Genomic DNA, 25,567 nt, shown 5'->3' with positions numbered 1-25,567 from the left:
ACTCAGCTTTTCATCCCTTCAGTGGATCGATAAATGAGTACCGAGCTTGCTGGGGAACTAAACACTGAGGGTTCCACGTTCGGCTAGGCATCTGACCGGAACATCTGCTCCTGCACCCCAGAGCCCAAGGTCAAGAAAACAGAGATGGGCACAGTAGACCTTTTCCCTCTATGGCCTGTCGCGCCACTGAGTTTAGTTTAAATAGAAGAGTATAAGCTCAAGATTAAATGAAGGTTGTTCTTACTGCTGAGGTTGAAAAATAACAGTGGAAAGTCCTATATCGTTCTCACTTTAATAAGTACATAATTTTTTTTCCTTCTTAACATTAGGGTTTTTAAGGTAAAAAAAAGACATGTATTATTCAATTAAAGATACATTATTCAAAATATAATGCAATAAAACACGCATTCTTCAATATAATAAATTTATGAATAACACCAATTTTCACACACATGACATTTTATTAGTAATAAAATAAAATTATTGAAAGAATGCTCAATAAAATAAATAATGCTGCTAAAATTTAAAAAAAGAAATAAGCAGACAATAAGTTCACCTTTGTTCTTTATATGAATTAAGACACATTTTTTTCAACTTTTTTCTTTTATACTTAATATAAAAAATTAGCTCAACTTATATTTAAACAAATGACTTTTAAAATAATTTTCAAGTTTGATAAGTAAATTAATCCTATTAAATATTAAAAAAAATTTAAAACATGGAACAGAATTAAGTAAAATTTTTTAACAAAGATACTTCTAATTTAAACTAAAAAAGAGTCTATTTGCTGTTAATATTTAATTTTCATTTATGTTTACAGTTCACAAAACTGCTTCTCAACAAGTGTACTTACTTATGCAGTAAAAAGATTCAGCTATCCTATGTGCAGCAGAAAGAAGAAGAAAAAAGGAATTTTATTTATACATTCATTTTAGAAAAAGAAAAATAAATTTATTAATTGTGATTTTAGTGCAGAATGCAGAGTTCACACACAAAAAAGAAAAAATTTCTTCCTTGAATTTTCCAGGTAATTCTGGGCAAAATTCTAAGCAAAATACTGGCAATCCAGATAATTCTACACAAAATTCTAGGATTGAAAAAAAAAGTCAACTAAATTTATATTTAATAAAAATGTAAATTCAGATTAGAAATAAATTTGCAATTCTAAGAAAACATTAATAAATTATTTCACTTAAAAAAAGTGGGTGATATAATCTACGATTAGAAATAAAAAATTGTCAGAACATGACTGAAAGAGAAAATAAGGGCAACGTTCAAAAAAGGAGAAGAAAAAAGTAATTGCAAAAAAAAAAAATAATAAATAAAAATATATAAATAATCTATGTGTAATTGAAATAAACCACATTTAATTAAAACGTAAGAACATTTCTGAAAACAAAAATGCAATATACAAACAAAATGCAATAAACAAACTAAATACAATAAACACCAGAAAACCTAATTAAGCAATAATTTAAAAAATAAAAATAAAATAAACATATTTTTTAACACCAAATCATCTTAGATGCTAATAAATATATAAACAATCCATATTTAAAGTTAAATCAAATAGAATAAATAACTAAGAAAAAGCAATGCTGTTTATCAAGAGATAAACAAAAATAAATAAAATCATAATAATTAAATGATAAAAATGTAATGTATTTAATACTTTGCTATAAGATAAATAAATAAATTATCCTTAAGTATGAAACAACATTGCAAGAAAACGAAAAAAATAAAAATAAAGAGAGATTTTATTCATAGGTGCCACTCTAAAAATATTTCAAGACGGAACTTATTTTTTTGATAAATGAACACAATCTAGAATTATTTACTAGAATTTTCAGACATTTATAGTTCACCGACTCCAGAATGTATCTTTCTATAATAAGAACTTATATATTATAATTATCAAGTTTTTTTTTTCTTTAATTTTATTAATTTATTTTTTACATCAAACTAGATAAAAATAACAGCTAACCTTGTACATCTTTTTACATCAACCACTGATTAGTAAACAACCAATTTTTTCTAAGCTATACATATCTCCATTTATTTTTTCACTTCATCATTATTTATTTTTTTGTCCTATCTCTATAATTTCCTCTTTTTTTAAAAAATAATAATCTCAATTTAACTTGGGGCAGTATTAAAAAACGCTTGGGAAAAATAAAAACATGAAAATTTAGATAGAACAATAGTACAAATTTTGTTTTAGCAAGCAAGCAAGCGTTGAAGTTCAATCTCATTTTTTCATTAATGAGCTACATCATTACTTGATCATTTCACAGTAATTATAAAGATTACCAATGTTTACAATAAAATGTAATTTTTATTTTTACTTAACAGCAAACATTTGTTACAATTTTAAGGATATACATAAATTTTAATATTAAAAACAAATTGAAAAGAGATATTAAATTATGAAACTTCCAACTACTGATTTTCTTTCAAGACTGATTTCAGTCCCCAGAACTGAAGAGTGGCACCCTTGCTTATTAATTAAAAAATAAAAGAGGAACTTGTTAACAACTAAGTCATACTATCCCGATACAATCAATGAAAATAATAATTTGTGTTTAATTGAATTGGAGTTAATCAACTGTCCAACATTCATAAAAATATAAGATGAAAAAAAAAAACCTATGAAATAAAATTAAAAACAGGAAGAAAAAAAACTCTTAGTAATTTGCATGTATGAGAGTTTTTGTCTTACGACATTATTTTGCCCACAAAAAATTAAACTCAAAGATAATTTCTCTACCGGATACCACAAAATCCTTCTCTCCCATTTTATTTCCATTTAATTTTATAAATTCTTCATTTTAACAAGATGTTGTTAAATTTAGCAATATCTACATAAAATGAAAGAATCTGTTCAAGAAAAAAATTTTAAGAGGTTATACAGATTAGATTGCAAATGGAAAAAATATTTCCGTTTTTCCATTCTTCAAATAAATGCAATAAAATTATTTTATTTGGTCCTTTAAATAAAAATAAAAAAACATTTGAACAATATTTTATAAAATTTTTATTGTCAAATTTATAAAATACAGTCTTTTGGGCATTGCTTTTGCAATGTTCCGCAAACCTTCAGGATTGTTAGAGCCTGGACATTGATCACCAAAAAAATACAGAAAATGCCCTTAAAATGCGAAAAAAAAGAAAGAAGTTTCTTAAAATTGAACTATTATTTAATTAAAACGTTTAACTAAAGCAATGTCACAAAACGTTAAACTAAAACAGTAATATAATGCATGTTTCATATTCACAAAAATTTGAAATAAATGTTAGAAGCTAAAATAAATAAATAAAGGGAAATAAATTGACTCACGAACAATATGTTACGCACATAAATTTTAACACTAACATAAAACCTACAAATGTTATTTATTGTTTTTAATGTTATTTAACCTTCAAATGTTAAATATTAACCTTTTAGACAAGGTTGGTACAACAGTTGTACCCTAAATCTTTTTTTATTATAAAATATTTAACATATCAGAGACAAATAAACATAAAAAAATTTTGTGAGATCACATTTGCTTTTACTTCAACATGGTCAGTTCACACAACTCAAATGTAGAGGAATAAATTTTTTAAAATATATATAGATATACCAATAGGAGTGTAATGAACATGGGTGATTGTGAGCCAAAATTCAAAGTCAAAATTCCGGAAAATTTCCTGAGTTAAAAAAAAAAAAACAGTTTAAATTGAAAAATTAACCTTTAAACAAGTTTTTTCTTCCTTTTTTTTCAATATTTCTCAGTTTACTTATAATATATTTAAAATTTTACACATACCTATACCATTTACATACCTATGATGACCTGGAGAAGTAATTAAAATTCACAAATATGTCTTTCTTTCTTGAGTTCATGATTATAACTATTTGCTGATAAAAAATTAATATTAATCATGAATATAAGCTTATAAAGTATCTCTCTGGCTCTCCCTTACAAACAAATAAAATAAACTGTGTCTTTAACTGTGTATCCAAAACTAAAAAGTTAACTAAATAAATAAATAAAAAATCAAATGACGTCAAATTTGAAGAGCATATAAAAAGGGGATTTTACAGGTAATTTCAGAAACTTATACAACAGAGTGAAAAAGTGAATAACACCATCTGAAAAATTTCAAATGGATAAGCAATTCACATACTTTTAGAAATTATTTAATTTGCAGTTGTAAGTAATAATTGCCCCTTGTATTAATAAATTTCTTTATCTTAAATTAGCCATTGAGATAAAACTCACTTTAAAAAATCGGATTTAAAAAAAAAAAAAAAAAACTAATGATGGTGCCCGTTGCCTATTAAAATTGAGACCCTTAATTCACTCCTACAGCATCATTCCCTTTTTTCACAGAAGCAGAGATGCCAACTTGAAAATTATGATTTCAGTAATAATCACACATAACTTATAATGATTTTCAGTAATCCTCAGTAATAATAAAGTTTTACCTCATAATTTTAATATTAAAGATTTAATGTTTATTTTAATGGTACTATAAATTAAAAATTAATACGAATTAATTCATTATATAATTATTTTAATAATTAATATTCCAAAACTGTTCTGTTTAAAAAAACATAAAATTTGAGTTTAAGATTCACCTAAAAAGGTACATAGTAATTCACATATTTTTAGAAATTATTTGATTTGCAGTTGTAAGTAATAATTGTCCCTTGTATTAATAAATTTCTTTATCTTAAATTAGACATTGAGATAAAACTCACTTTAAAAAATCGGATTTAAAGAAAAAAAAAAACTAATGATGGTGCGCGTATTAAAATTGAGACCTTTAATTCACTCCTACAGCTTCAGTCCCTTTTTTCACAGAAGACACAGAGAAATTTGCTATTTACATGCTTTCAAAGCTAAAGAAAAAGCTGTGTTTTTGATCATTTTAAACAAACGTCCTATAGAATTAGATTTTACAAAACCGTCATCACGGTTGCATAAAAGGATAGTTTTATAATGATTTTATGAGTAGTGGTCAACGTATAAAACTAAAATTAGGGTCGTTTCTTTTTTAATACAGTAAGCTCTCGCTACTACAACATCCGATACAACAATGACTCCCTCTATTACAATAATGTTTTGTGGTCCCAACGAACTTGCATAAGAATTAATGTTATCCTCCTCTCAATGTTGCGATATTCTTTAAAGTAATAAACCCCTGTAAAAAAAATTTTTCTTCATATTTCAACCTTATTTTCTCCATTTATTATTGGCCCCATTATTCATTTAATGTAAAAAATCTTACTTTATCATAATTTGCTATCCCCCCCCCCCCCCGTCTTTTCTGACACGAGAAGACTCACGGCTGATTATGTATGAACTTATCTTATTTCTTTTCGCCACAGTGAATGGCTTTAGTATTCAACGTACATAGACCACCCCAAGACCTTCCACTCTTAGAATTGCCCCCCTAATCTCTTTGGAAGTCACTGATTTCATATTTAACCACGATTAACACTCTGCAAGTTAAATTTTTATATAATATTTAAATAGATTTATAGTTAATACATATATAACATTAACATTTAAAAAAAAATCTTACTGTGTCTGTTAAAGTGCCATCTATACGAGCCTTGAAAATGTGTTTCTTTGAAGTGCCCTGTGAAATCCCCCCTCCGTGTGTACGTGTTAGTGAACACCACGTGAAGAGCGCCAATAAAATGAGCGTTTTATATACAGTCCTCGAGAGTGTTTTAAGTGGAGTGTGATTTCATACCCAGCTGGCCCAAACAGTGTCCCCAAAGTATGAAGGCCCTCAATATAACAATATATCCCTCTACAACATTATTTATTTATTTGGGTCCCTAAAATATTGTTGTAGCGAAGTTTAACAGTACAAAAAATCCTTTTTACCAACCAATGAAAGGAAACTCACCTCAGGAAGTTCACACCAAAGCATTTTGATGTCAGCTGCTTCTGGACTCAGTTGCTCGACAACCGAGAGTTGTGGAGATTTTGCTTCACTCGAAGAAGCCTCGGGAATCCACATGATGGGAGACAAATTTTTTGAGCCACTTCGACAAAACGAAACACGCTCCTTCACGTTTCTTTCGTAAAATTGGTACAGAGGAACTTGCTGTAAAAAAAAAAAGACATAAATAATTCATAATACCAAAATTAATATTTTTACTAAAATGATAAGCTAAGGTCAAGGACATTTTTTCTGTTTCGGAAGACGCGGTTTGAAACGCATTGGCCTATTTCGAAACGCAACAGAAAAATCTACGTAAATGACAAAAATGGATTATTACCAATTGGCAAAATGGGTCTTAGTTTGGATTTGATGGCGTCAACACTTTTCAACTGTGTTCAAGAGTAATAGTAAACAGTGTGCATGTGTAGTCATTACATGCGTTGCTATGGAGACCTCTGCTGTTTTTATCTTTATTTTCACTAGCAGGCATTCTTAATGTATTTACAGAATAATAATTAAAAGTATTTTTACATTCTTTTTATTATTAACTTATAATGACTGGCTGGACGATGATTTAAAAATAAATATGAATGCTGAAGAAGGAAAAGTATTTCGAAACACGTACATAGGCAGCATATGAAAGAGGACAAACATCAATTGAGACAGTCCATGATTTGAAATGATTAACGGAGTCAATCCAGAAAGAAAAAGCATTTCACCAATGGGTAACCAGTGATTGTAATAAGGCGATCACAGCTTTTTTCTATTTTTTTAAATTCCGTATTTTTCAACCCTCCTCCAATCCTTTTAATTAACACATTGCTAATTTTACATGGCTTGCCCATCTGGCCAAAATGATTTTTGTGGGTTCTACGTTGCATTAATTTCTTCAAATCATTTTCGTAACGTAACGATAATAATATAAAAAAATTAAAAGCATTACAAATTTACTCCAATTATGCGTTTCTAATAATCTTGGCTTTGTCGGTCACCGGTGACCTCCGTGGCGCTACGAACAAACTCGGTGCCGGTCACCTGTGTCCCCCATGACATTCAACGTGTCAACCAGTTATTTTTCAAATTTATTTGGTATTATTGTTTGATAAGCCACATTTTTCAACAAAGAAAAAAAGATCAAAAATATATGCTTTGTAATTAGTTTTTTGAAATTCTGTTTTAACATTGCACAAGCAAGGGAAAGAAAATAGCTGTCGAGCTACTTTCCGCAAAATCTATCAATCGTAAGAATCAATCTATCAAATCGGCATATCGTGCAATGGTAATAAGCCAGAGAAAAAATATAGTGAAGTAACGCAACAAGTAGATGCATTGTGTATTGCATGCACAAATCTATTATAATTTATTTTATGCACAAAGATTCTGGAGTAGAAAAATCTTTAAACGAATTAAAATAAATTCTCTTTTTTAATGCCTACTAACGAGAATACTGCTTCGTATGATCACCGCTCACTAAATTTTATTTTCAGTCATAGTCAATTGTTTCATGTCCATTAGTTGTTAAAGACAGCGTTTGCTTTATTTTTAATGAAACATGAAGCCGGAGAATGGATTTAAAAACTGCATTCACTGGGGGGAGGAGAGGGGGAAATGTACTAAAAAAGGAAAGTTTAGCTGAGGAGCGAGAAAAAAGAAATTGAAATAAGTAATAGCTGTTATTTTAGATCACACAAAATTCTTATCCTACACTTTTTTCAGAAATGTATATTAGCACTTTAACTATACGAATTAAGCTTCTTCCTTTTAGCACATGCATGAATAAAATTTGAATTGGCACAATATTATCAAAATTTTAATTTAAAAAAATTCAAAGTGCCAAAATGCTTATATATTTTTGGTCTCTCAGAATAATTGAATAGAAATAAGACAAAGGGGTAAGCTGTATTGCCACAACAGCCTGCTGTGTGACAGGAGATAATGGAGGTTAAGGTTCCACAATTTCGCGACCCACCGCTTGAGTAGTCAGCATTATGCGCAGGTCACAGGGCGGGCTTTTAACCGCCATCGAGGATCGGACTCCGGTTCTTCCCAAGGACAGTTTAGAGCCTAACAAACTGTGCCACCACAGTTCCAGAAAAAGATAGTTTACATATTATCTGTAAAAGTTGTCAACCCTGAAGTTATCTTTCTGGAAATGTTGATTGCAGAATTGAGACTGGAATAATTTTGCCAGAAAAAGCAGTTTGAAAATTTAGAATATCAACTACAAGATCTTCCCAGTGAATATAGACTGATAGATCTGGACTTGTTAAAGTTAAATAAAACTTGTTTAATAAAACTAAGTCCATTTTAATTCTACCTATCTCAAAGGGCCATCACAGTTTTTATATAAAAAATAAATAAATAAACAATATTATTCCTGATTTTTTTTTTTTAATGTTGCTATTCGCTCACCGAATATTTGGTACTCTGGCTATTTTTTTGGCCAAATATTCCGTATTTAGTTATTCAGCCAAATCACTATTCGTTACATCGCTGCATTATAAACTTACATCTTCTTTGATTGGAGTGAATAGTATGTAGGTGTGTTCACTGTTTCCTGAGTGCCTACACACTCTTTCAACAGACACATCAACAATGCCAGGTAAGCTTGTTTTTCTCTGCTTAGGAAATTCAACACTTTCCAGTTCATCTGCTCTCACATAAGACACTGAAGAATTCCTTGACAGCCTGGAATAAAGGAACAGTTATTCTACACAGAAAAGGAAAGCAGGGTTTAGCACATGAAAAATAAATGGGTTAAAACTATGAAAAAGGAAACCATATTCTTATAGGATAGTCACAAAATCAGAATGCATATGAAGTCTTATATACATATATATATACATATATGTGTATATATATGTAACATGTGAAATAGCTTAATAAAATCAAAAGGACTTTAAACTTAAAAAAAGAATTACATTTTAATTGCAGACTAGCCTTTCAGATTGAAGAGAACTTTAAATAATGTCTTTCACATTATTAACTTTGCTCTTTGCATATATATTAACTTTAATTGAATAGAAATGTAATTTTTATTCATAAAATGAATCCATACTGCCTTTAGTAAATCCATACTGCCTAAGTAAAATGCCTTTGTGACACCGAAAATCATTCAAATTAATAAATATTTTGAGATATTAATTCATCTTCGTCCGGTCGTATGATTACATCTTACGGCGCCAATTCTAAAGAGGAAGTCTGGATATTATAGATCACATGACATAAAAGAATAACTATATGCTACATGTGAAAAAAGCGCACACTTGTCTTTTGGAAATCGTAGAGTGAATTTGTGTCCAGGAGCCACGTAAATTGTCTCCATTTAAATTTTTAAAGAGCTTTTCTTTACTCTTTTCCTCGATAAATGTTTAGTAAAAATTATTATGGATATATCCTTTCAAAACACGACTGCAAATTAACAATCAGAGGGATAATTGTTAGAAAATGAACTTTCTCCGTATTGTGATAAATTAAATACTTGGCTCAAAAGTACGGCAGAAAGCTCGAAAAGAAAGCATTACAAATATATGTATATATATATTAGATCTATACAGTGAAACCTCGGTTAAGCAGACATTCTTTGGACTTGAAAAATTTACATGAAGGATACCCTAATAACGAAGTTCAACACTATAAATTGTTTTTATAATATTTTCAATTGTGTAAAAATAATTAAATAATCTATAATAACTATCTTAAGGGGCGTAACCAAATTTTATAACAAAAAATAAGCACCTTTTAAGTACTTTTTAAGCACTCAAACAATATTTTTAAGCACTATACACATCAACAAAATACAAAAAAAATTTCAAAGACTTTACACGATCATGATAAAATAACTAGTTTCGGACAAAGAACTCTTTTCTTGATTATATTAGCCATCATAAAATGATCGAGAGATTTTTCGGTTCGATATCAGAGGGTGGAAAATGAAGTCTGAAATGGAGAATATCTTGCAAAATACAGCAGAGTTGCGCATAAGAGTGCAAGAATCTCACTGAACTCAGCTCAGTAGACGCACATGAGTATTCATAAATATTTTATCAAACATGTAAAATGATTGGCGCTTTCATACGCTAGGGAGTGAAGGTAAGCTGAAATAGATTGTGGTTGAATGAATTGTGAAAACATTGAACAGAACAATGTGAAAAGCACGCTTTTGTATAAAATGTGGCAAAAATTGACATGGTAAAAAAAAAAAAAATCTCATTTTGGAAAAGGGACTATTAAGCACTTTTTTAAAAACACCCAATGAAAAGCACCTTTAAGGGCTTTTAAATAACGAAAATTGAAAATAAGCACCTTTAAGCACTTTTTAAAAACGCTACACACCATGTATCTGTGAAGATATTTATTTAAACTTTAAAAAATACTTTTTTCTTTAAAAAAAGAATATAACTTTCCTATTATCACAGATATTCAAGTTAGTCATATGATACTGAATAGGAGCGTTTAGTCCTTAGTCGGTTTCAATTATTAGATTTCACACCCCCCTAACCCATCGCTTGATAGGTCCTTGAAAGTAAACTTCCAGCAATTCACTGAAGAAGAAAGAAAGCAATGCTTATGTGTAAGGCAGGAGAACGTACACAGTTGATATATCATCATCAAGAAAAAACAAAGAGTAATTGACTCATTAGATGAAATGTTTTGTTCTTCAACTGAAACATAAATTAAGAATTTTTTGACAAACAGGGTTGCGACAGAAAAAAATGAACAAAATAGTTGCTTTTAGTAGCCTAAGGCATGAAAATAGTAGCCGGAAACTTTGAAAATAGTTGCCTAAATAAGAACAAAAATTCATCAAAAATATGACTAAAATTTTGTTAATGACTTAATTATCATATACCAAGATCCATACAGTCAAGTTGGTGGCAAATATGATAATTTTGATTTTTATATAAACATTATGCTCTAGCACTATTTTCAATTTTATCAATAATTGATCTAGGAAATATATATTGTGAAAAATGATCAGTCAAATTCTAAATTCACGCATCGTAATATTGTTTTAAAAATTGTTTTTTTAAAAAAGCATGCGGAATTTCTTAGCCATTGAAAAGACGATCGAGAAATGAAATAGACTTACAATGGAATCTGTGCAGATTGAATGAATTAAAAAGTGAAGATTCAAATTTGCAATTCAAAATTTTAAACTTTTTTTATTACTTAAGAAGAAAAAAGCGCAGTGTGTTCAGAAACTATCGCGGGCTGCAGATTTTCAACCCAACTCACGCTAAAAAAAACATCGCTAGGAGTACAGAAAAGTCATCCAATAGTCTCCTTTTCCTGAAAATAGTTGCTTTTTTAGCCTTTTCAGGCAAAAAAAAGTTGCCAAAGTCGCCTCATGCCAAAAATAGTTGCATTTCGGTCCCCTATGGTAACCCTGATATATTCACAAGTGTCATGTTTTATTGTTTTATTTATATGAACACCTCAACAAATGTTTTATTTATATGACCACCTCAAAGATTATATTTCTCTTATCTTTCTTTTACTCCAGCTGTGTTAAATACAGTCACAGTAATATCATTTTCTCTTTTTTTTTTTGCAAAGATAAAGTAACAGGAGAAAGATTGATTCTTCAGCAGTGAATTAACTAAATAATATTTTTAGTTATGGATAAGGCAAAAACTTTGAATGCTTTAAAAATGGTGAAAATATGCATAGTTTTTTTCTCCGGGCAATTTTAAGCAGAAAAGGTTTTCTTTTCAGGTGTAGAAAAAAATAGTGTCCGGTTTGAAGAGATAGAAAATAACTTTCCGGGGCAAAAATTATTATCCACATCTAGTTGAGGGAGTATCTTCTTTGTGGAGAATGTACATTATGGGCTATTCATAGAAGATTCACATGGAATAAAATATATGTCCGTATTGAGACGCATCCGATTTGCAGGAGTGTCCATAATAAATGTGTAAAAAAAAAGACTGCATACATACTTATTTTAATGAGTAATAAAAATTTGAACTTGTTTATTGATCATAAAACTAAGTTTATTTAATCAAAACACTGTACTATGGATTAAATTCCATTAACAAGTAAAATTTCTCAAAAATTTAAAATTTAAGATTGAATATTGCACTCTCCTTATAATCGAATAACCCGTTTAATTGCATAGATTTGGCTGGAACCGATGGTATTCCTTTAAGCGGGGTTGACTGTATCAGAATTTTGATAATTTTCCCTTCAATTTATTTATTATTTTTTTACTGCTTTTTTGAAAGAAAGATTAGTATTATTTAAATTCCTAAAAAATCAAGTACTTTTCAAGTACCCTATGGCAGAATTCAAGGACTTTTCATGTCCCTGATTTTTTTCAACAAAATTCAAGGTTTTTCAAGTACCGTGGGAACCCTGTACTTACACTTTAGTGTAGAAAGGGGAATGTTGTTAAAGAGATCTTGGAAAGCAAAAGTCGCAATTGAACTAATATTATTTTATTTAATAAATTCTAATTTTGGTTGATCATTAGTAATAATCCGAGAAAAGCCTTCATCTCTTCTTCTTCAATTGCGACTTTTGATTTCCATGAACTATTTCATAGCATTCCCCTTTTATAAACTAAAAGATGTTCTTTTGAGTTATTAACTATGATTATAAAAATATCTTTAATTGTGATTTTAAATATTCTAATTAATTTTTGACTTTTTAAAAATTATCTGTACAATGGAAAACATATTTTTGTTAAAATTGATGGAATACCACAAGGATCTAATTATTCATCAATGTTAGATAACTTATTTGTACGCTATTATGAAAAAAATTATGCTGTTGATTTTAAATTTGTCTTTAGATTCATTGATGGTTTAATTATCAAAATTACATAATTTCGTTAAATAATGTTTACGCCGAGGGATTAATCTGGCTTCATAATCATAACGATAATATTAATTTCAATTTTGCAATCAAAAAAGGAAGAAAATATCTGCATTGTTGATACATACTATAAAAGAAATGAATTTAAATTTCATAAAAATAAACTAATTCTAAAGTTCATTTATTTAAATACCACTTTTAATCAAATAAATAGAACAAAAAGAATCTGTAATAATGGTTATTTATCGAAAGAACAAATAATGTTTAATTGGTCTTTTTCTCTACACAACATTTTCTGAGGGAATACAATTATTAAAATTTGGTGTAAAGATTGAATTTTGTGACTCCTTTTTTTTTCTTCTGCGAAATGAATATTATGGTAGGTGTTGTTTTGAAAAGTTAGTCAAATGTGCATTAAGAAATAAACATTTGTAGTGTGCGAAGATTTAGTATGATTTTTGAGTCAATTTTTTATTGCTGTGCATTTGCTAAAATGATGATCAGACGTAAGTTTAATTCCAAGGTATTTTAAAGAAAAGAAATAGGATACACATTTTAAAGATAAGTAAGTAATTTTAAAGTGTTTATTATTGTATCTTTCTTATTATGCCTGCTTAGAGTTGTTAAATAATATCTTTGTGTCTAATATTTTTAGTCTCTATAGGTTTGCTAATTTTAAGCAACTGCCTGGTACACCTTACACTGGTGCTTTTTTTTAAAGGTAAAACCAGTGAACCACTGTGCCGCCAAATATTAGAAATGATACAATAAAAATTATAATGCTTTTTTTTTATTAAGAGTAAAGTTTCAATTAAAGAAAAGTGTATATATATATATATAATATATATATATATATATATATACTTTTTATAATTTTCCACGCTTCAACAATGAGAACATCTTTGTCGGCGATTGTCTTGTCTCTGACAATCTTAAAATAAGTTAAAATAAGATGGAAGTGTTTAAATTGTCTTCGATACACAATTTCAAAAAATGTTGAAATGAGTAGGAAATTTAATGACTATTAAAATTATTAATTAACAAAGGAAAGCAAACTAAATATTAACTTTCAAGCGGAAATAAAAGCTAATCATTAAAGTAGGCTATGGAATTAATAAACGAATTAACAAAGGATAACTAAAAACACAAATATGTAAAATAACAAATTAACAAAGGATAACTAAAAAAAAATAAGCTAACAATTAATAATTAGCAAAAAAAACTAGTTAACAAGAAATCACAAAAATAACAGTTAATGTAAAAAAACTAACAGTTAATAACTATGGAAAACAAGCTAGAACAATTAATAACTAGCAAAAAAATAAATAACTGTTACTAACTAATAAAAAATTAGTCGAAAGAAATAATTAATCCCTTAATAAACATGCTTTTGTAGTACATATTATTTTATTTCACATTCAAAATTATTATCGCAAACTATTTAACACAGTGTATTATAGGTAAGTAAACAACTTTTAATCTAATTTTTTCAATTGTGTGCCGTCAAATTTTGAGCTTGTTAAAAGTGTGCCACAACAAAAAAAGGTTGAGAATCACTGGGTTAAACCCACTGCCCGGTAGCAACAATAAAAATAGCTTGTTTAACCTGAATCCTTGAATGGTATTTCTCATAAGTGCAGCATGGCAACTAATTCGCTGACTTACAAAGTTTTAAATTCTATCTCAAAGTTAATTGAATATTTTAAATCAAAGTAAGTCAACCAATATATACTATTTTAATTGAAGTCAAATTGGAGATATTTTACAGCTGGAAGTAACAAAAGAAGTGAAAATCAAAACAAATTGTTGCATACTCACGAGGAGGAGAAGGATGGAGGATCCTCTGGGCTCTCTGGCAGCATTTTGGATGACTTGTCTTTAAACGGAAGAAATATATCAATATCAAGCATTTTATTAAGTATGTACTTAATTTATTTATCTATTAGTGTAAAATTCCTACAAATAATAAAACCTCAATTATATATATATAAGTTCAAAGTGTAAAAAAAAAACAGGAAAAAAATTACAGAACAATCAAAATAGGAAAAAAGAAAAATATTAGGAATTTGGAGAAAAAAAATTCTGAAAAAAAAAGGAAAAAAAATTAATAAAAATCCGGAAAATAAAAGATGTAATATCCCCTAACACGATTATAATCACAAAAAGAAGTGCTTTATAATATTGTATCAATATAGCCAAAGCAAAATATATCAATACAAAAGTGTGAGGAGCAATAAAAAAAAAATAGTATAGACATAAGACATATAGATACACACACGCACGCATTAATTTTTAAATATTTTTTTAATAAATATTTTTAGTAAAATTTCTTTTTATTCTTAATATTTTTCCCGTGTTTTCTCTATATTTTTAACATATATATATGTATATATATATATATATATATATGTGCACATCCATTTTCGGGCCCATCCTTGGTAACTAACAAATCAAACGCACTTCAGTAATGCAGCAAGAACGCACTTTAATACAAAACTCCCCTAGTTACGCTTTTAGTTCAATTTACGGTTTTGTTTTCATTTTTTGCAATCTGGCAATCTTGTTAAGAAAATATTTTAAATCATTCTTAAAAAATTTCAAGTTCATGTAAGTCCATTTGAATTCGCTACTCGCTTTATAGATTTCATTTAATTTTTTATTCTGTTTTTACGTGATATTTTTACTTATTGTGTTCTATTTTATTTGTTCTATTTTATTTTTTGTAAAATTTTTTGAGTGCTTCTCACACTATTGTATTGATATATTTTGCTTTGGCTATATTAATGCAATATTAGAAAGCACTCTTTTTATGGATATAAGTGTGTGAGGATTATATCTTTTATTAATCTTTAAGATTATAAAAGATATAATTATAAAGATATAATCCTATATAAAAGATAAGAAAAGATTATATCTTTTATTTTCCGGATTTTTTTATAATTTTTGTCCCTTTTTTTCGGATTGTTTTTTTTCTTTCCAGTTTCTTGTTATTTTCATTTTACTTAATTTTTTTCCCTCTTCCTTCATTGTTCTGTATATATACATATATATATATATATATATATATATATATATATATATATATATATATATATATATATATATATATATATATATATATATATATAATAAATAAATAAATACAAGAAAACACTAAGAAAGTTAAGAAAAACAATAAGTATCATTTATTGCGCTTAAGCTGCAAGTAAACAGCACTCATTAGATAAGTTCAAAATGAAGAATGAAACAAAGAAAAATTATAGACATATGAAAAAAAAGGGGGTGGGAAATAATAAGAAAAAATAACAAACAACATTTTATTTTTTAAAAAAAAATGAAATGTTAATTAAAAAACTGGAAAAAAAAAAAGATATAATCTTTTCTTCAGCCCACACGATTATATCCGCAAAACAGAGTGCTTTCTGATATTGTATCAATAAAGCCAAAGCAAAATATATTAATACAATAGTGTGAGGAGCACTAAAAAAATTTTTTTATAAAATAACTACAAAAAAATAGATCATAAAAAGTAAAAATAACATGTAAAAACGGATAATAAAATAAAATAAAAAACATTAAAAAGGGGGGACTTTTGTTTTCATATTTTGTAATCTGGCAATCTTTCTGCGAAAACATTTTTAAATCATTCTTGAAAAATATCCGTCCAAGTAAGTTGTTATGATTTTGCTACTCGCTTTATAGTCCCCCCTTTTTGATGTTTTTTCTTTTTCTTTTATTTTATTATCTGTTTTTACATGTTATTTTTACTTTTTATGATCTATTTTTTTGTAGTTATTTTATAAAAAAATTTTTTGAGAGCTCCTCACACTATTGTATTAATATATTTTGCTTTGGCTTTATTGATACAATATCAGAAAGCACTCTGTTTTGCGGATATAATCGTGTGGGCTGAAGAAAAGATTATATATATTTTTTTTTTCAGTTTTTTAATTAACATTTAATTATTTTTTTTTTTTTTAAATAAAATGTTGTTTGTTATTTTTTCTTATTATTTCCCACCCCCTTTTTTTTTCATATGTCTATAATTTTTCTCTGTTTTATTCTTCATTTTGAACTTATATATATATATATATATATATATATATATATATATATATATAAAAATAGAGAGAGAGAGAGAGAATTCAGTATTGTATAGAATGGCCACCAAAGTATTGAAAGATAAAACTATACCTGCAAAACCATTTTGAGTGAAGATTCACTTACACAGCATGATGAGCGACAAATAGTGTTATAGTACAGTACAGAACCCGTTATCCGGAAAACCAAGGAACCGGAACAAAATGCGATAAATTTTCCCGAAATTTTCAAAAAAAATTTTTTCTTCCTCATAAGATGTTAGGATTTTTCTTTCTTTTTTGAAAGACGTTTACCTTACAATCATTTCAGAAATAATCATTAGTGTATTACCTCATCGTTTTTTCTTATTTTTAAGATTAGTTCCAAATAATTTTTTTTTTAGTTGGGTTCAACACTAAAAAAACGGCTTTTAGTAGCGATTCAGAAAACCGGAAAAATCAGTTATCTGTAATAGCGATAGTCCCAATCGTTCCGGATAATCGGTTCTCTACTGTATTTAATAGTGTTTAAGCATGGTAGTTTTTTATTTAAACGTTAGTCATTCAGACAACAAAATACCTTTTTATTTGCATAAAATCAAATATTTTTAAACATTAGAATTAATTTAAAGCTGAAAAAAGAAGAAGCTGATATTGTTTTAACAAATATTTCCTTCTTATTAAAAAGAACCGATTATCAAAATATATATAAATATTGGGGAAAAGTAATGTTTCTTTTTTTTTTAACACATCACATAATACAAAAGTTTGTACCCCATGGAATAGCTCTATTGTTCATATTATATTGCTCACTAGTATTTGTAAGATTTATGTATATACATAATTTACATTATATAATTTAAATTACATTGTTTCATTATTTATATTTCCAATAAAGTAAATACTATTTTGTTCAACTATATTTGCCAACTGTTTAAGGTGATTTTTGCGTCCCTAAAAATCCACCGTCAGGCATCTTTGCTTACAATCATTATTCATGAGAAGTTATATCTTTACAGTATGTGAATTGTTTAAAATACTTTTGGAAAAATTTGTATTCATAAATAATATTAAATACAAGACTTTACAAAAAAAAAGGTAGATTCCATATTTCTAAAAGATTGCTACAGAAAATACAAAGGTTGGGTAAACATTGGCAGTTCCAGTGCCTTTACTTTTAAATGTTTAAGAATACTATAATAATTAAACAGTGACCACCATAGTACCCCTATCTATTTTGATGAGGGGGGGGTTTGAAGTGTATCTGCTACATTTTAGATTTTCAAATTCATTACTTTCCACGACTCATTCCAAGAAATTTTCACGACTTAACGAAGTTACTGTTTTCTCTGACAATTACACAACAATAAATTTAAAAAAGCATTATAATAACATCAGTTGAAATGACAGGTATAACAAAAACTGTTATACTCTGTATCTTCATATTTATTGACTTTATAAAAAATAAAGAAAGAGTTGAAGCAATAAAATAGCTTTAAAAAAATACAAAAGCAAATAACTCAATACAGTCAGAAATATGTAGTTATTTTAAACCTGTTTTATTTCTTCTTAAAGGTAAGTGTAATATAAAAAGCCTAAACAAGAATTTTACATCAATAAAATAAAAAAATAATAAATAGATAAAAAAAAAGAACCTCTAAAATCAGGGAAGTTTAAAAGATAATTCGCTCTAGAAATGATGATCTTTATTTCATTTTTGAAAGAACACCATAATTTTTACAGAACAGGACAAAAACATTTTATACTTTTAATAAAATAAAACTATGAGTGGGGATTTTGTTACTCTGCATCTGTATATTTATAGATTTTAAATTTAAAAAGCAGAGTAAAGAAAGAGTTGAAACAATAAAATAGCTGAAAAAAATACAAAAGAAATTTTTTCTTCTTTTTTTGTGCACAATTATATTCTAAAGATACAGGTTTGTGGTTGTGTGACATGGGCGACGCTGCTCCACCGTCGTGGTTCCGCCACAGGTGCCCACAGGCTAACGAGAAGAGAGTAGGAGTTCTGGCATTTCTGTGGCCAATGGGACAAACCCAAAGTGCCCGCCATTAAAATATATATATATATATATATATATATATATATATATATAATATATATATATTCTAAAGATACTTTTCTCGTTCATCTGAAAGGAAATGAATACTGCTGATTTTTCTGTTCTCATTTCAGAATTAAAAAAAATTTGCCAATGACTGGCGTGCGGCAGCTAGAAATTTAAATTGATAAAAATTCTGAAATCACAGAAGTTTAAGAGATAATTCGCTCTAGAAATGATGTTTTTTCTTTCATTTTTTGAAAAAACACTATAATTTTTAAAGAACATGATAAAAACATTTTATGTTTCAATAAAATATGACTGTGAGTGGGGATTTTGTTACAAATTCAGTTATTTGGAACACCATATAATTGGGATGGGGGTAAATTCTATTTTAAAAATTAGATTTTTTGGTGACCTAAATCTATGACTTCCCGTGATTTTTTTTTTAACAATTAGCTAAAATCATGGCAAATTCTGTTCAATACCGAAATTCATGATTTTTTAGGTGCGCAGATACCCTATTTATAAAATGAGCACCGGGGCAGAATTTTTTCAGTCTTTCTGCGACAAATCTCTCCAGCACTAATATATCTTTCTGCACGATACTTTTAATAATAACAAAGATACATGTTACTAATTTAAAGTAACAAAAGCGTCAACTTCAAAAGAAAAAAAACTTTTCGGAAAAAAATAATGTAATTTTTAAAATTGAATATGTAATAATTTTTATTCTATTATTATGAGCTATATTTTTGCATTTTACAGGGAGAAAATACACTAATTATTTGCTCTTTCTTTCTTTGTAAGTCATTATCGAATTTAAAAACAAATAAAAAATAGTGAAATCCATAGCAGTAACTAACAGAAAAAAAAGATCGACTGTGAAATCATGCCAAATCGAACTCTTTAAAAAGGGGGGTTACAAATGTAGTGTTTTCATTTCGAGATTCAGCCGTTGTAATAAATAATATCAGTTAAAAATAACAGATTTTAAAAAATATGTGGAAATCAATAGCAATAACTGCAAAAAAAATAATAAACTAGAACGAATATTTCTGCAAAAAAGAAAACCAAACTTTTTATTTAATAAATTCTAATTTTGGTTGATCATTAGTAATAGTCCGAGAAAAGCCTTCATCTCAATGAAAATCAATTATACTCAAATGAAAATAGAAAAATTACAAGCCTTTTATTCCAACTCAGATGCGCAAGAATGGCATATAATTTTAAATATTATCCTGAAGAGAAGATAGAAGCTTTCGAAAATTTCTACTTCCCAAATGAAAAATCTTTCTGCAAGAACTCAGTATCATTCTGCGACAATGTCGCCACGGGGAAAATGAGAGGGGACTTAAGTATCCTCTGCTCCCCGGCCCCTGTTATGAAATAATTTATATATTTAAAATAAGCATTCTATTGCATTTGAATTATTTGTATTTGAATAAGAAGAAAAAAATTTTACAAATTAGAAGAGAACCCAAACAACTGATTAATGTGAAGATAATTACCCGATTCAACATTTTTGCAACAAGTTTCTTTAGAAGAAAGATTCCTTTTACTACTCCTGGAAGACAGTTTGGTGGAAGGTTTATAATTACTTGCGTCTGTGGTAACACAATATTCATTATTTGACACGAGCCAGGGCACAAAGAAGTTGGACATCCGTCTTTTCTTGGTCCTTTTACCTAATACTGATTTCATGAACGTTTTCTTAGAGGTTTCCTCCCCGCTCACAGTGTACCTCGAGAAAGCATTCTGTCGATTGTTTTTCTCAAAAGATTCGTTAAAGACGGGAGAACTACTCTCTGTAGACCATTCTCCGCTGTCGAGTTCATTCTCGGGAACAGGATCGTCTTTCGACGAAGCGACGGGTTCTTGCGACTCGATTTCACTTATGCTTTCGTAAAGGTGTTCGGTAGAGCACGCATCAGTCAGCTTCAAGTCAGAGCACTGGGGAAGAAAAAGAAATTATCAAAAAAATATGGCAATTTAAAGCATGCATAGCTGGCAACATGGATAGGAAAAATTCCAGTAGATTTTATTAAATAATATAAATTTCATGATGATTGTTGCGTAATGTAATGTACTAAATATTTTACACATAGAGAATTTTAGGCATTTTTACAATCATCAGAATAGAAAGACTGCAATATTACCCAGTTATGATTGACATTAAACATACTTGAAATGTTATGTTTCCTCATAATTTCAAATATTAATAGTCATTTAATTCCTCTAAGATAGTTATGAGATTTTTTTTAATTAATTTAAGAAGAGATCTCTGAATAAAAATAAATTGAACATATTAGAACAAAAAAAGTTTTGAACTGATTTCTATAAATGAGGTTTGCTTCATTATTTATTAGTAATACTTATTTAAATATTCAAGCAATAATCTCTACAAAGATTTTTATTCAATTAATAGGGATTTTTTTAGGAAACTTTCTCAATTTTAGGGAATTTTTTGAAATGTACAAAAACCAGGAGAGGAGATTTTTTATTAAACCAATAGACCAGGAGAAACTGGCAAAATCCAGTAGAAATGTGTATATTACAGGGTAGCCACTCAAATCTGAAAAAAAAAAAAAATTTCCTCGTACACATTATACACACTATATTAAGAGGAAACAACAATGACTGTGGTCTTGTGTGAGCTACATTGGGATAACTATATTTAATAGTTTTTAATTGCTGAAAAAACAGTGGAACATACTTAAATAATGCTATAGTAAATGAAATAGTTTAGTACAGCTGAAATATCATGGTTAAATATCCCATAGACACTTTGAGTGGTCTTTTAAGAGACAAAAATAAAGAACAGAATTCCCCGTATTTTCACAGTTAATTTAGGTGATTTTCAAATTCCCTGTATTTTCCAGGCTTCCCTGTGGAGTGGTAACCCTGTATTAAAACACTCAAATAACTTTTAGCAGCTCTAGCATTGGGAATGGAGAAACAAATGCAAATCCTGACAGCCTCTGATAAAATCACTGATTTATAAAAATCAGCCACTTTTCAAAATCAAAGCTGAAAAAAAAGACTCATTACAAATGTGAAACACTTTAAAACCATTCTTTATTATCAATGTTTCATGTGGTAATATTTGATAATATAATGATAATATAATGATAATATTTTGATAATAATTGATAATATAATGGTTATGATAATATTTTTAAATATGCTCTCTTGAAAGGCATGTTTAAAAATATTATCATAGCTGCAAAAGGAAGAAATCCAGTAGATCTTATGATAACTGTTCCGTAATATCTTTCATGTGAGGAAGTTTAGGGATTTTTATTGTCATCAAAATACAAAAACTTTATTACACTAATAAATGGCCTGCAATATTTTCCATTTATGACTGCAATTAAATGAAATTGAAATGTAATTCTTATTATGTTAACTTTTAATTTTAAATAGTATTTGATAAGTAAATCAATATTGTTAATTAAGAGATTTTACATTTTAAAAAAAGAGAGTATTGAATAAAAACAAACTGAAATTTTAGAACAAAGAAAAGGAGAAGCTTTAAAGTGATTGCTATATGTTAGGCTCGCTTCATTATGCACTGGTTATACTTATTTAAATATTCAAGCAAGCAATATGTATAAAAATTCTATTCTAATAGCTAAATCTTTTAATTCGCATAGCCAAATCTTTTAACAAAAAATAAGCACCTTTTAAGCACTCAAAAAATATTTTTAAGCACTATATACATTAACAAAATGCAGAATAATTTTCAAAGACTTTAGATGATCAATATAAAACAACTAGTTTCTGACAAAGAAACTTGTTTTTGTATCCCCGTAAGAAAAAAAAGAAAGTGCTTCATCAGATAGTGCAGAGTATTTTTTTTAAAAATTAAAGCCTCCCTCTGTAAACTTTACAAGAAGTTGAAATTCGAACATTATTCTAATCTTTCGTACATTCTAAATTTATTCTAACAGACCTTTATTTTTTTTATGAAAAATTTTTTTCTTCGTGAAACTTGTTTCTATATGAACCTATGGGAATGTTCTCATAATGAAAATAACTTTTAGTGCAAGTACTGCTAAATGCATGTTCGTTTATTATTATTTTTTTTTTAAATTTAAGTTGAAATTTAACAGTGGCCAATGATTTTCATGAATTTTTAAATTCTAATCACAAGTACATTGTTCTATATTTATTCTAACAGACCTTTATTTCTTTATGAAACATTTTTTCTCTGTGAAACTTGTTTCTATATGAACATATGGGAAATGTTCTCATAATGAAAATAACTTTTAGTGCAAGTACTGCAAAATGCATGTTCGGATCCTTTTTTTTATTTTTAAATTTAAGTTGAAATTTAACAATGGACAATGATTTTTAAATTCTAACCATTCGTACATAGTTCTAAATTTATTCTAACAGACCTTTAATTCTTTATGAAACATTTCTTCGCTGTGAAACTTGTTTCTATATGAACCTATGGGAAATACTCTCATAATGAAAATAACTTTTAGTGCAAGAACTGCTAAATGCATGTTGCTTTTTTTTTTAAATTTAAGTTGAAATTTAACATGGACAATGATTTTTAAATTTGGATACAATTTTAAGCTCAAAATTTTACAATAGCAAAACTATTTTTGAATATGCGGGGGAAAATATATAAAAATTTACTTCGAAAATATCTTCTTACTTCGCCATATTTTTGTGTTGATTTTTTAATATAATTTTTAATTTTCACAAATTATGTCTAAATTTTCATAAAATAGGTACCTCTCATAAAAACCTAGACATACCCCTGACAACTTTGAGGGAAATTGAAAGGTCAGAGTTAGAAAAGAAAGAAACAATGAGGGAAAATGTAAAAGAATCCAAACAAAAAGCTGTATTTTAAAAGAATTAAGGAATGCTATTTTCTGCCCATCATTATTTAATGTCAATGATCGTCATTTTACCCTCCTCAGAGTTAAGAGAAAATGACCACAGTAAATGATTCAAATATAAATAAACTTAAGAATGCTTTGTATATTTTAATGAGATAAACTAAGCCATACAACAAACTTTCTGTTAGTTATTTAAAAAATTAAATATAAAGATATGGGGACAGAATATCACTGAAGAGTTTTAAGCAAATATATGATCAACTTAAAGATGATTCAGACAAATTGAAGCTGAGGTTAGATTACTTAATTTATTTGTTGGCAAAATTGAAATCTTTAAGATAAATTCGAAATTATTCTTCACACGCAAGGTAATATTAAAAGCAATGATTAAAAGTAATATTAACTTTTATGAACTTTAAAACAATGTTGAAACTTAACATAGGAGAAATATAATAACGGAGATTTTACTAGCGACATTTTGAGTAAAGTTTTGATACATCATGCGTAATCATGCAAGTCAAAAAGAGAAATTCAAAATTGGAAATAAAATCCTAATTTGAAGAAGATTTCCTTAAACCATTATTTATAGTTACTTAAACTATTTTATAACTGTCGTTGAACTGCCGACCCAAATTTGGGGTTACAGCAATTAATGTTCACCTCTGCAGCCTTGTCATTTTGAACCCAACCCAGAAGACTAGGGAACTACTAGATCAATCGAGTATTGGGAGATATTTGACTTTGCTGAGGAACTACATCGCAACTGCGTTACACAGAGAGGAAAACCAGGAAAACGTCTCACAGTTAGCCTGACTGCAAGGGGAACTTAAACTATCAACACTCAACATACTGCAGTACTGGCAATAGCACTATCTGTTGAGGAAGAAGAGAAGTATTTTTGCAATCAGTGGGTATTTCATTGCCAATTTTTTTTCAAGATTTCTTTAACAAATATGGAGAAATTTAAGAATATACAGGTAAACAGGAGATAGTTGTAAAATACGGGAGACTTTGCAGGTATGCTTAAATTTCAAATTCTGCTATTAAAAAAATATGTTAATATAGTTTTCTATAAACTTAAATTTGAAACATCTTTTTCTTATAAGTGTACAACAGTCCCCGGCCAAATTATTAGATGCACTATAAAATTCTATGTAAAATCTTAATTATCAGGTGATACTGTACAGCTGTATTGCTTTTACTCAGATGAAACCAGTTTGCACTTGTTTACGTTCGTGTATCAAATGGTTAAATTAGGCGATACATCATATAAATTCGACGGTCCAATAAATTAGACGATATATTATATAAATATAGGATATTTATTATATCAAGCATTATATTAGTATATTATATTTGTATCAAATTATTAGACGCACTGTAGTTTTTGAATAATGACATGTTTGGCACGAGTTGATATACAATACTTTTATATTTGAAGACACATGTAATGGGTTTTTATTCAGCAGACTTTTTATATACTTCTTATTTGTATTTATTTTTAACATATTGCACGACAATGTTAACCCATTGATAGACGAACGAAAAAAAGTGCAAATCGCGCAGAAAACAATAAGGCTGTATGGTATCACTTGATAATTATGATTTTACATAGAATCTTATAGTGTGTCGAATAGTTTGGCCAGGGACTGTAGATATCCCAACTTATAAAATCAAATATGAATCAGAGTGTAATTAAGTAGAGAGAGAGAGAAGCAAATACCTCTGCAATGATATCAACAATTTCAAGAGACAAATTTTGATCATCAAGAGGCGGATGAATAGTCCTGTAAACAAAATA

The 25,567-nt window shown here is 28.1% G+C and overlaps 1 protein-coding gene across 6 annotated transcripts in view; it reads right to left on the bottom strand.

Annotated features, from left to right (window-relative positions):
- LOC107442238 (uncharacterized) overlaps positions 1-25,567 on the bottom strand; it is an 80,153-nt gene that overhangs the window by 44,338 nt on the left and 10,248 nt on the right. For all 6 annotated transcript variants that reach the window (XM_087149253.1, XM_087149249.1, XM_087149248.1 and 3 more), the window contains 5 exons: positions 25,490-25,553; positions 20,419-20,860; positions 14,584-14,641; positions 8,457-8,634; positions 5,908-6,108 (listed from right to left, as the gene is read on the bottom strand). In XM_087149253.1, coding sequence (XP_087005379.1) covers positions 5,908-6,108; positions 8,457-8,634; positions 14,584-14,641; positions 20,419-20,860; positions 25,490-25,553 — 943 coding nt within the window. The remainder of the gene's footprint in view (positions 1-5,907; positions 6,109-8,456; positions 8,635-14,583; positions 14,642-20,418; positions 20,861-25,489; positions 25,554-25,567) is intronic.

Source organism: Parasteatoda tepidariorum, chromosome 8, assembly GCF_982258835.1.
Source record: "Parasteatoda tepidariorum strain Cologne lab strain chromosome 8, Ptep-v5.0, whole genome shotgun sequence".
In the NCBI taxonomy this organism is placed as follows: Eukaryota; Metazoa; Arthropoda; class Arachnida; order Araneae; family Theridiidae; genus Parasteatoda; species Parasteatoda tepidariorum.
This window is presented reverse-complemented; position numbering and strand designations above follow the sequence as displayed.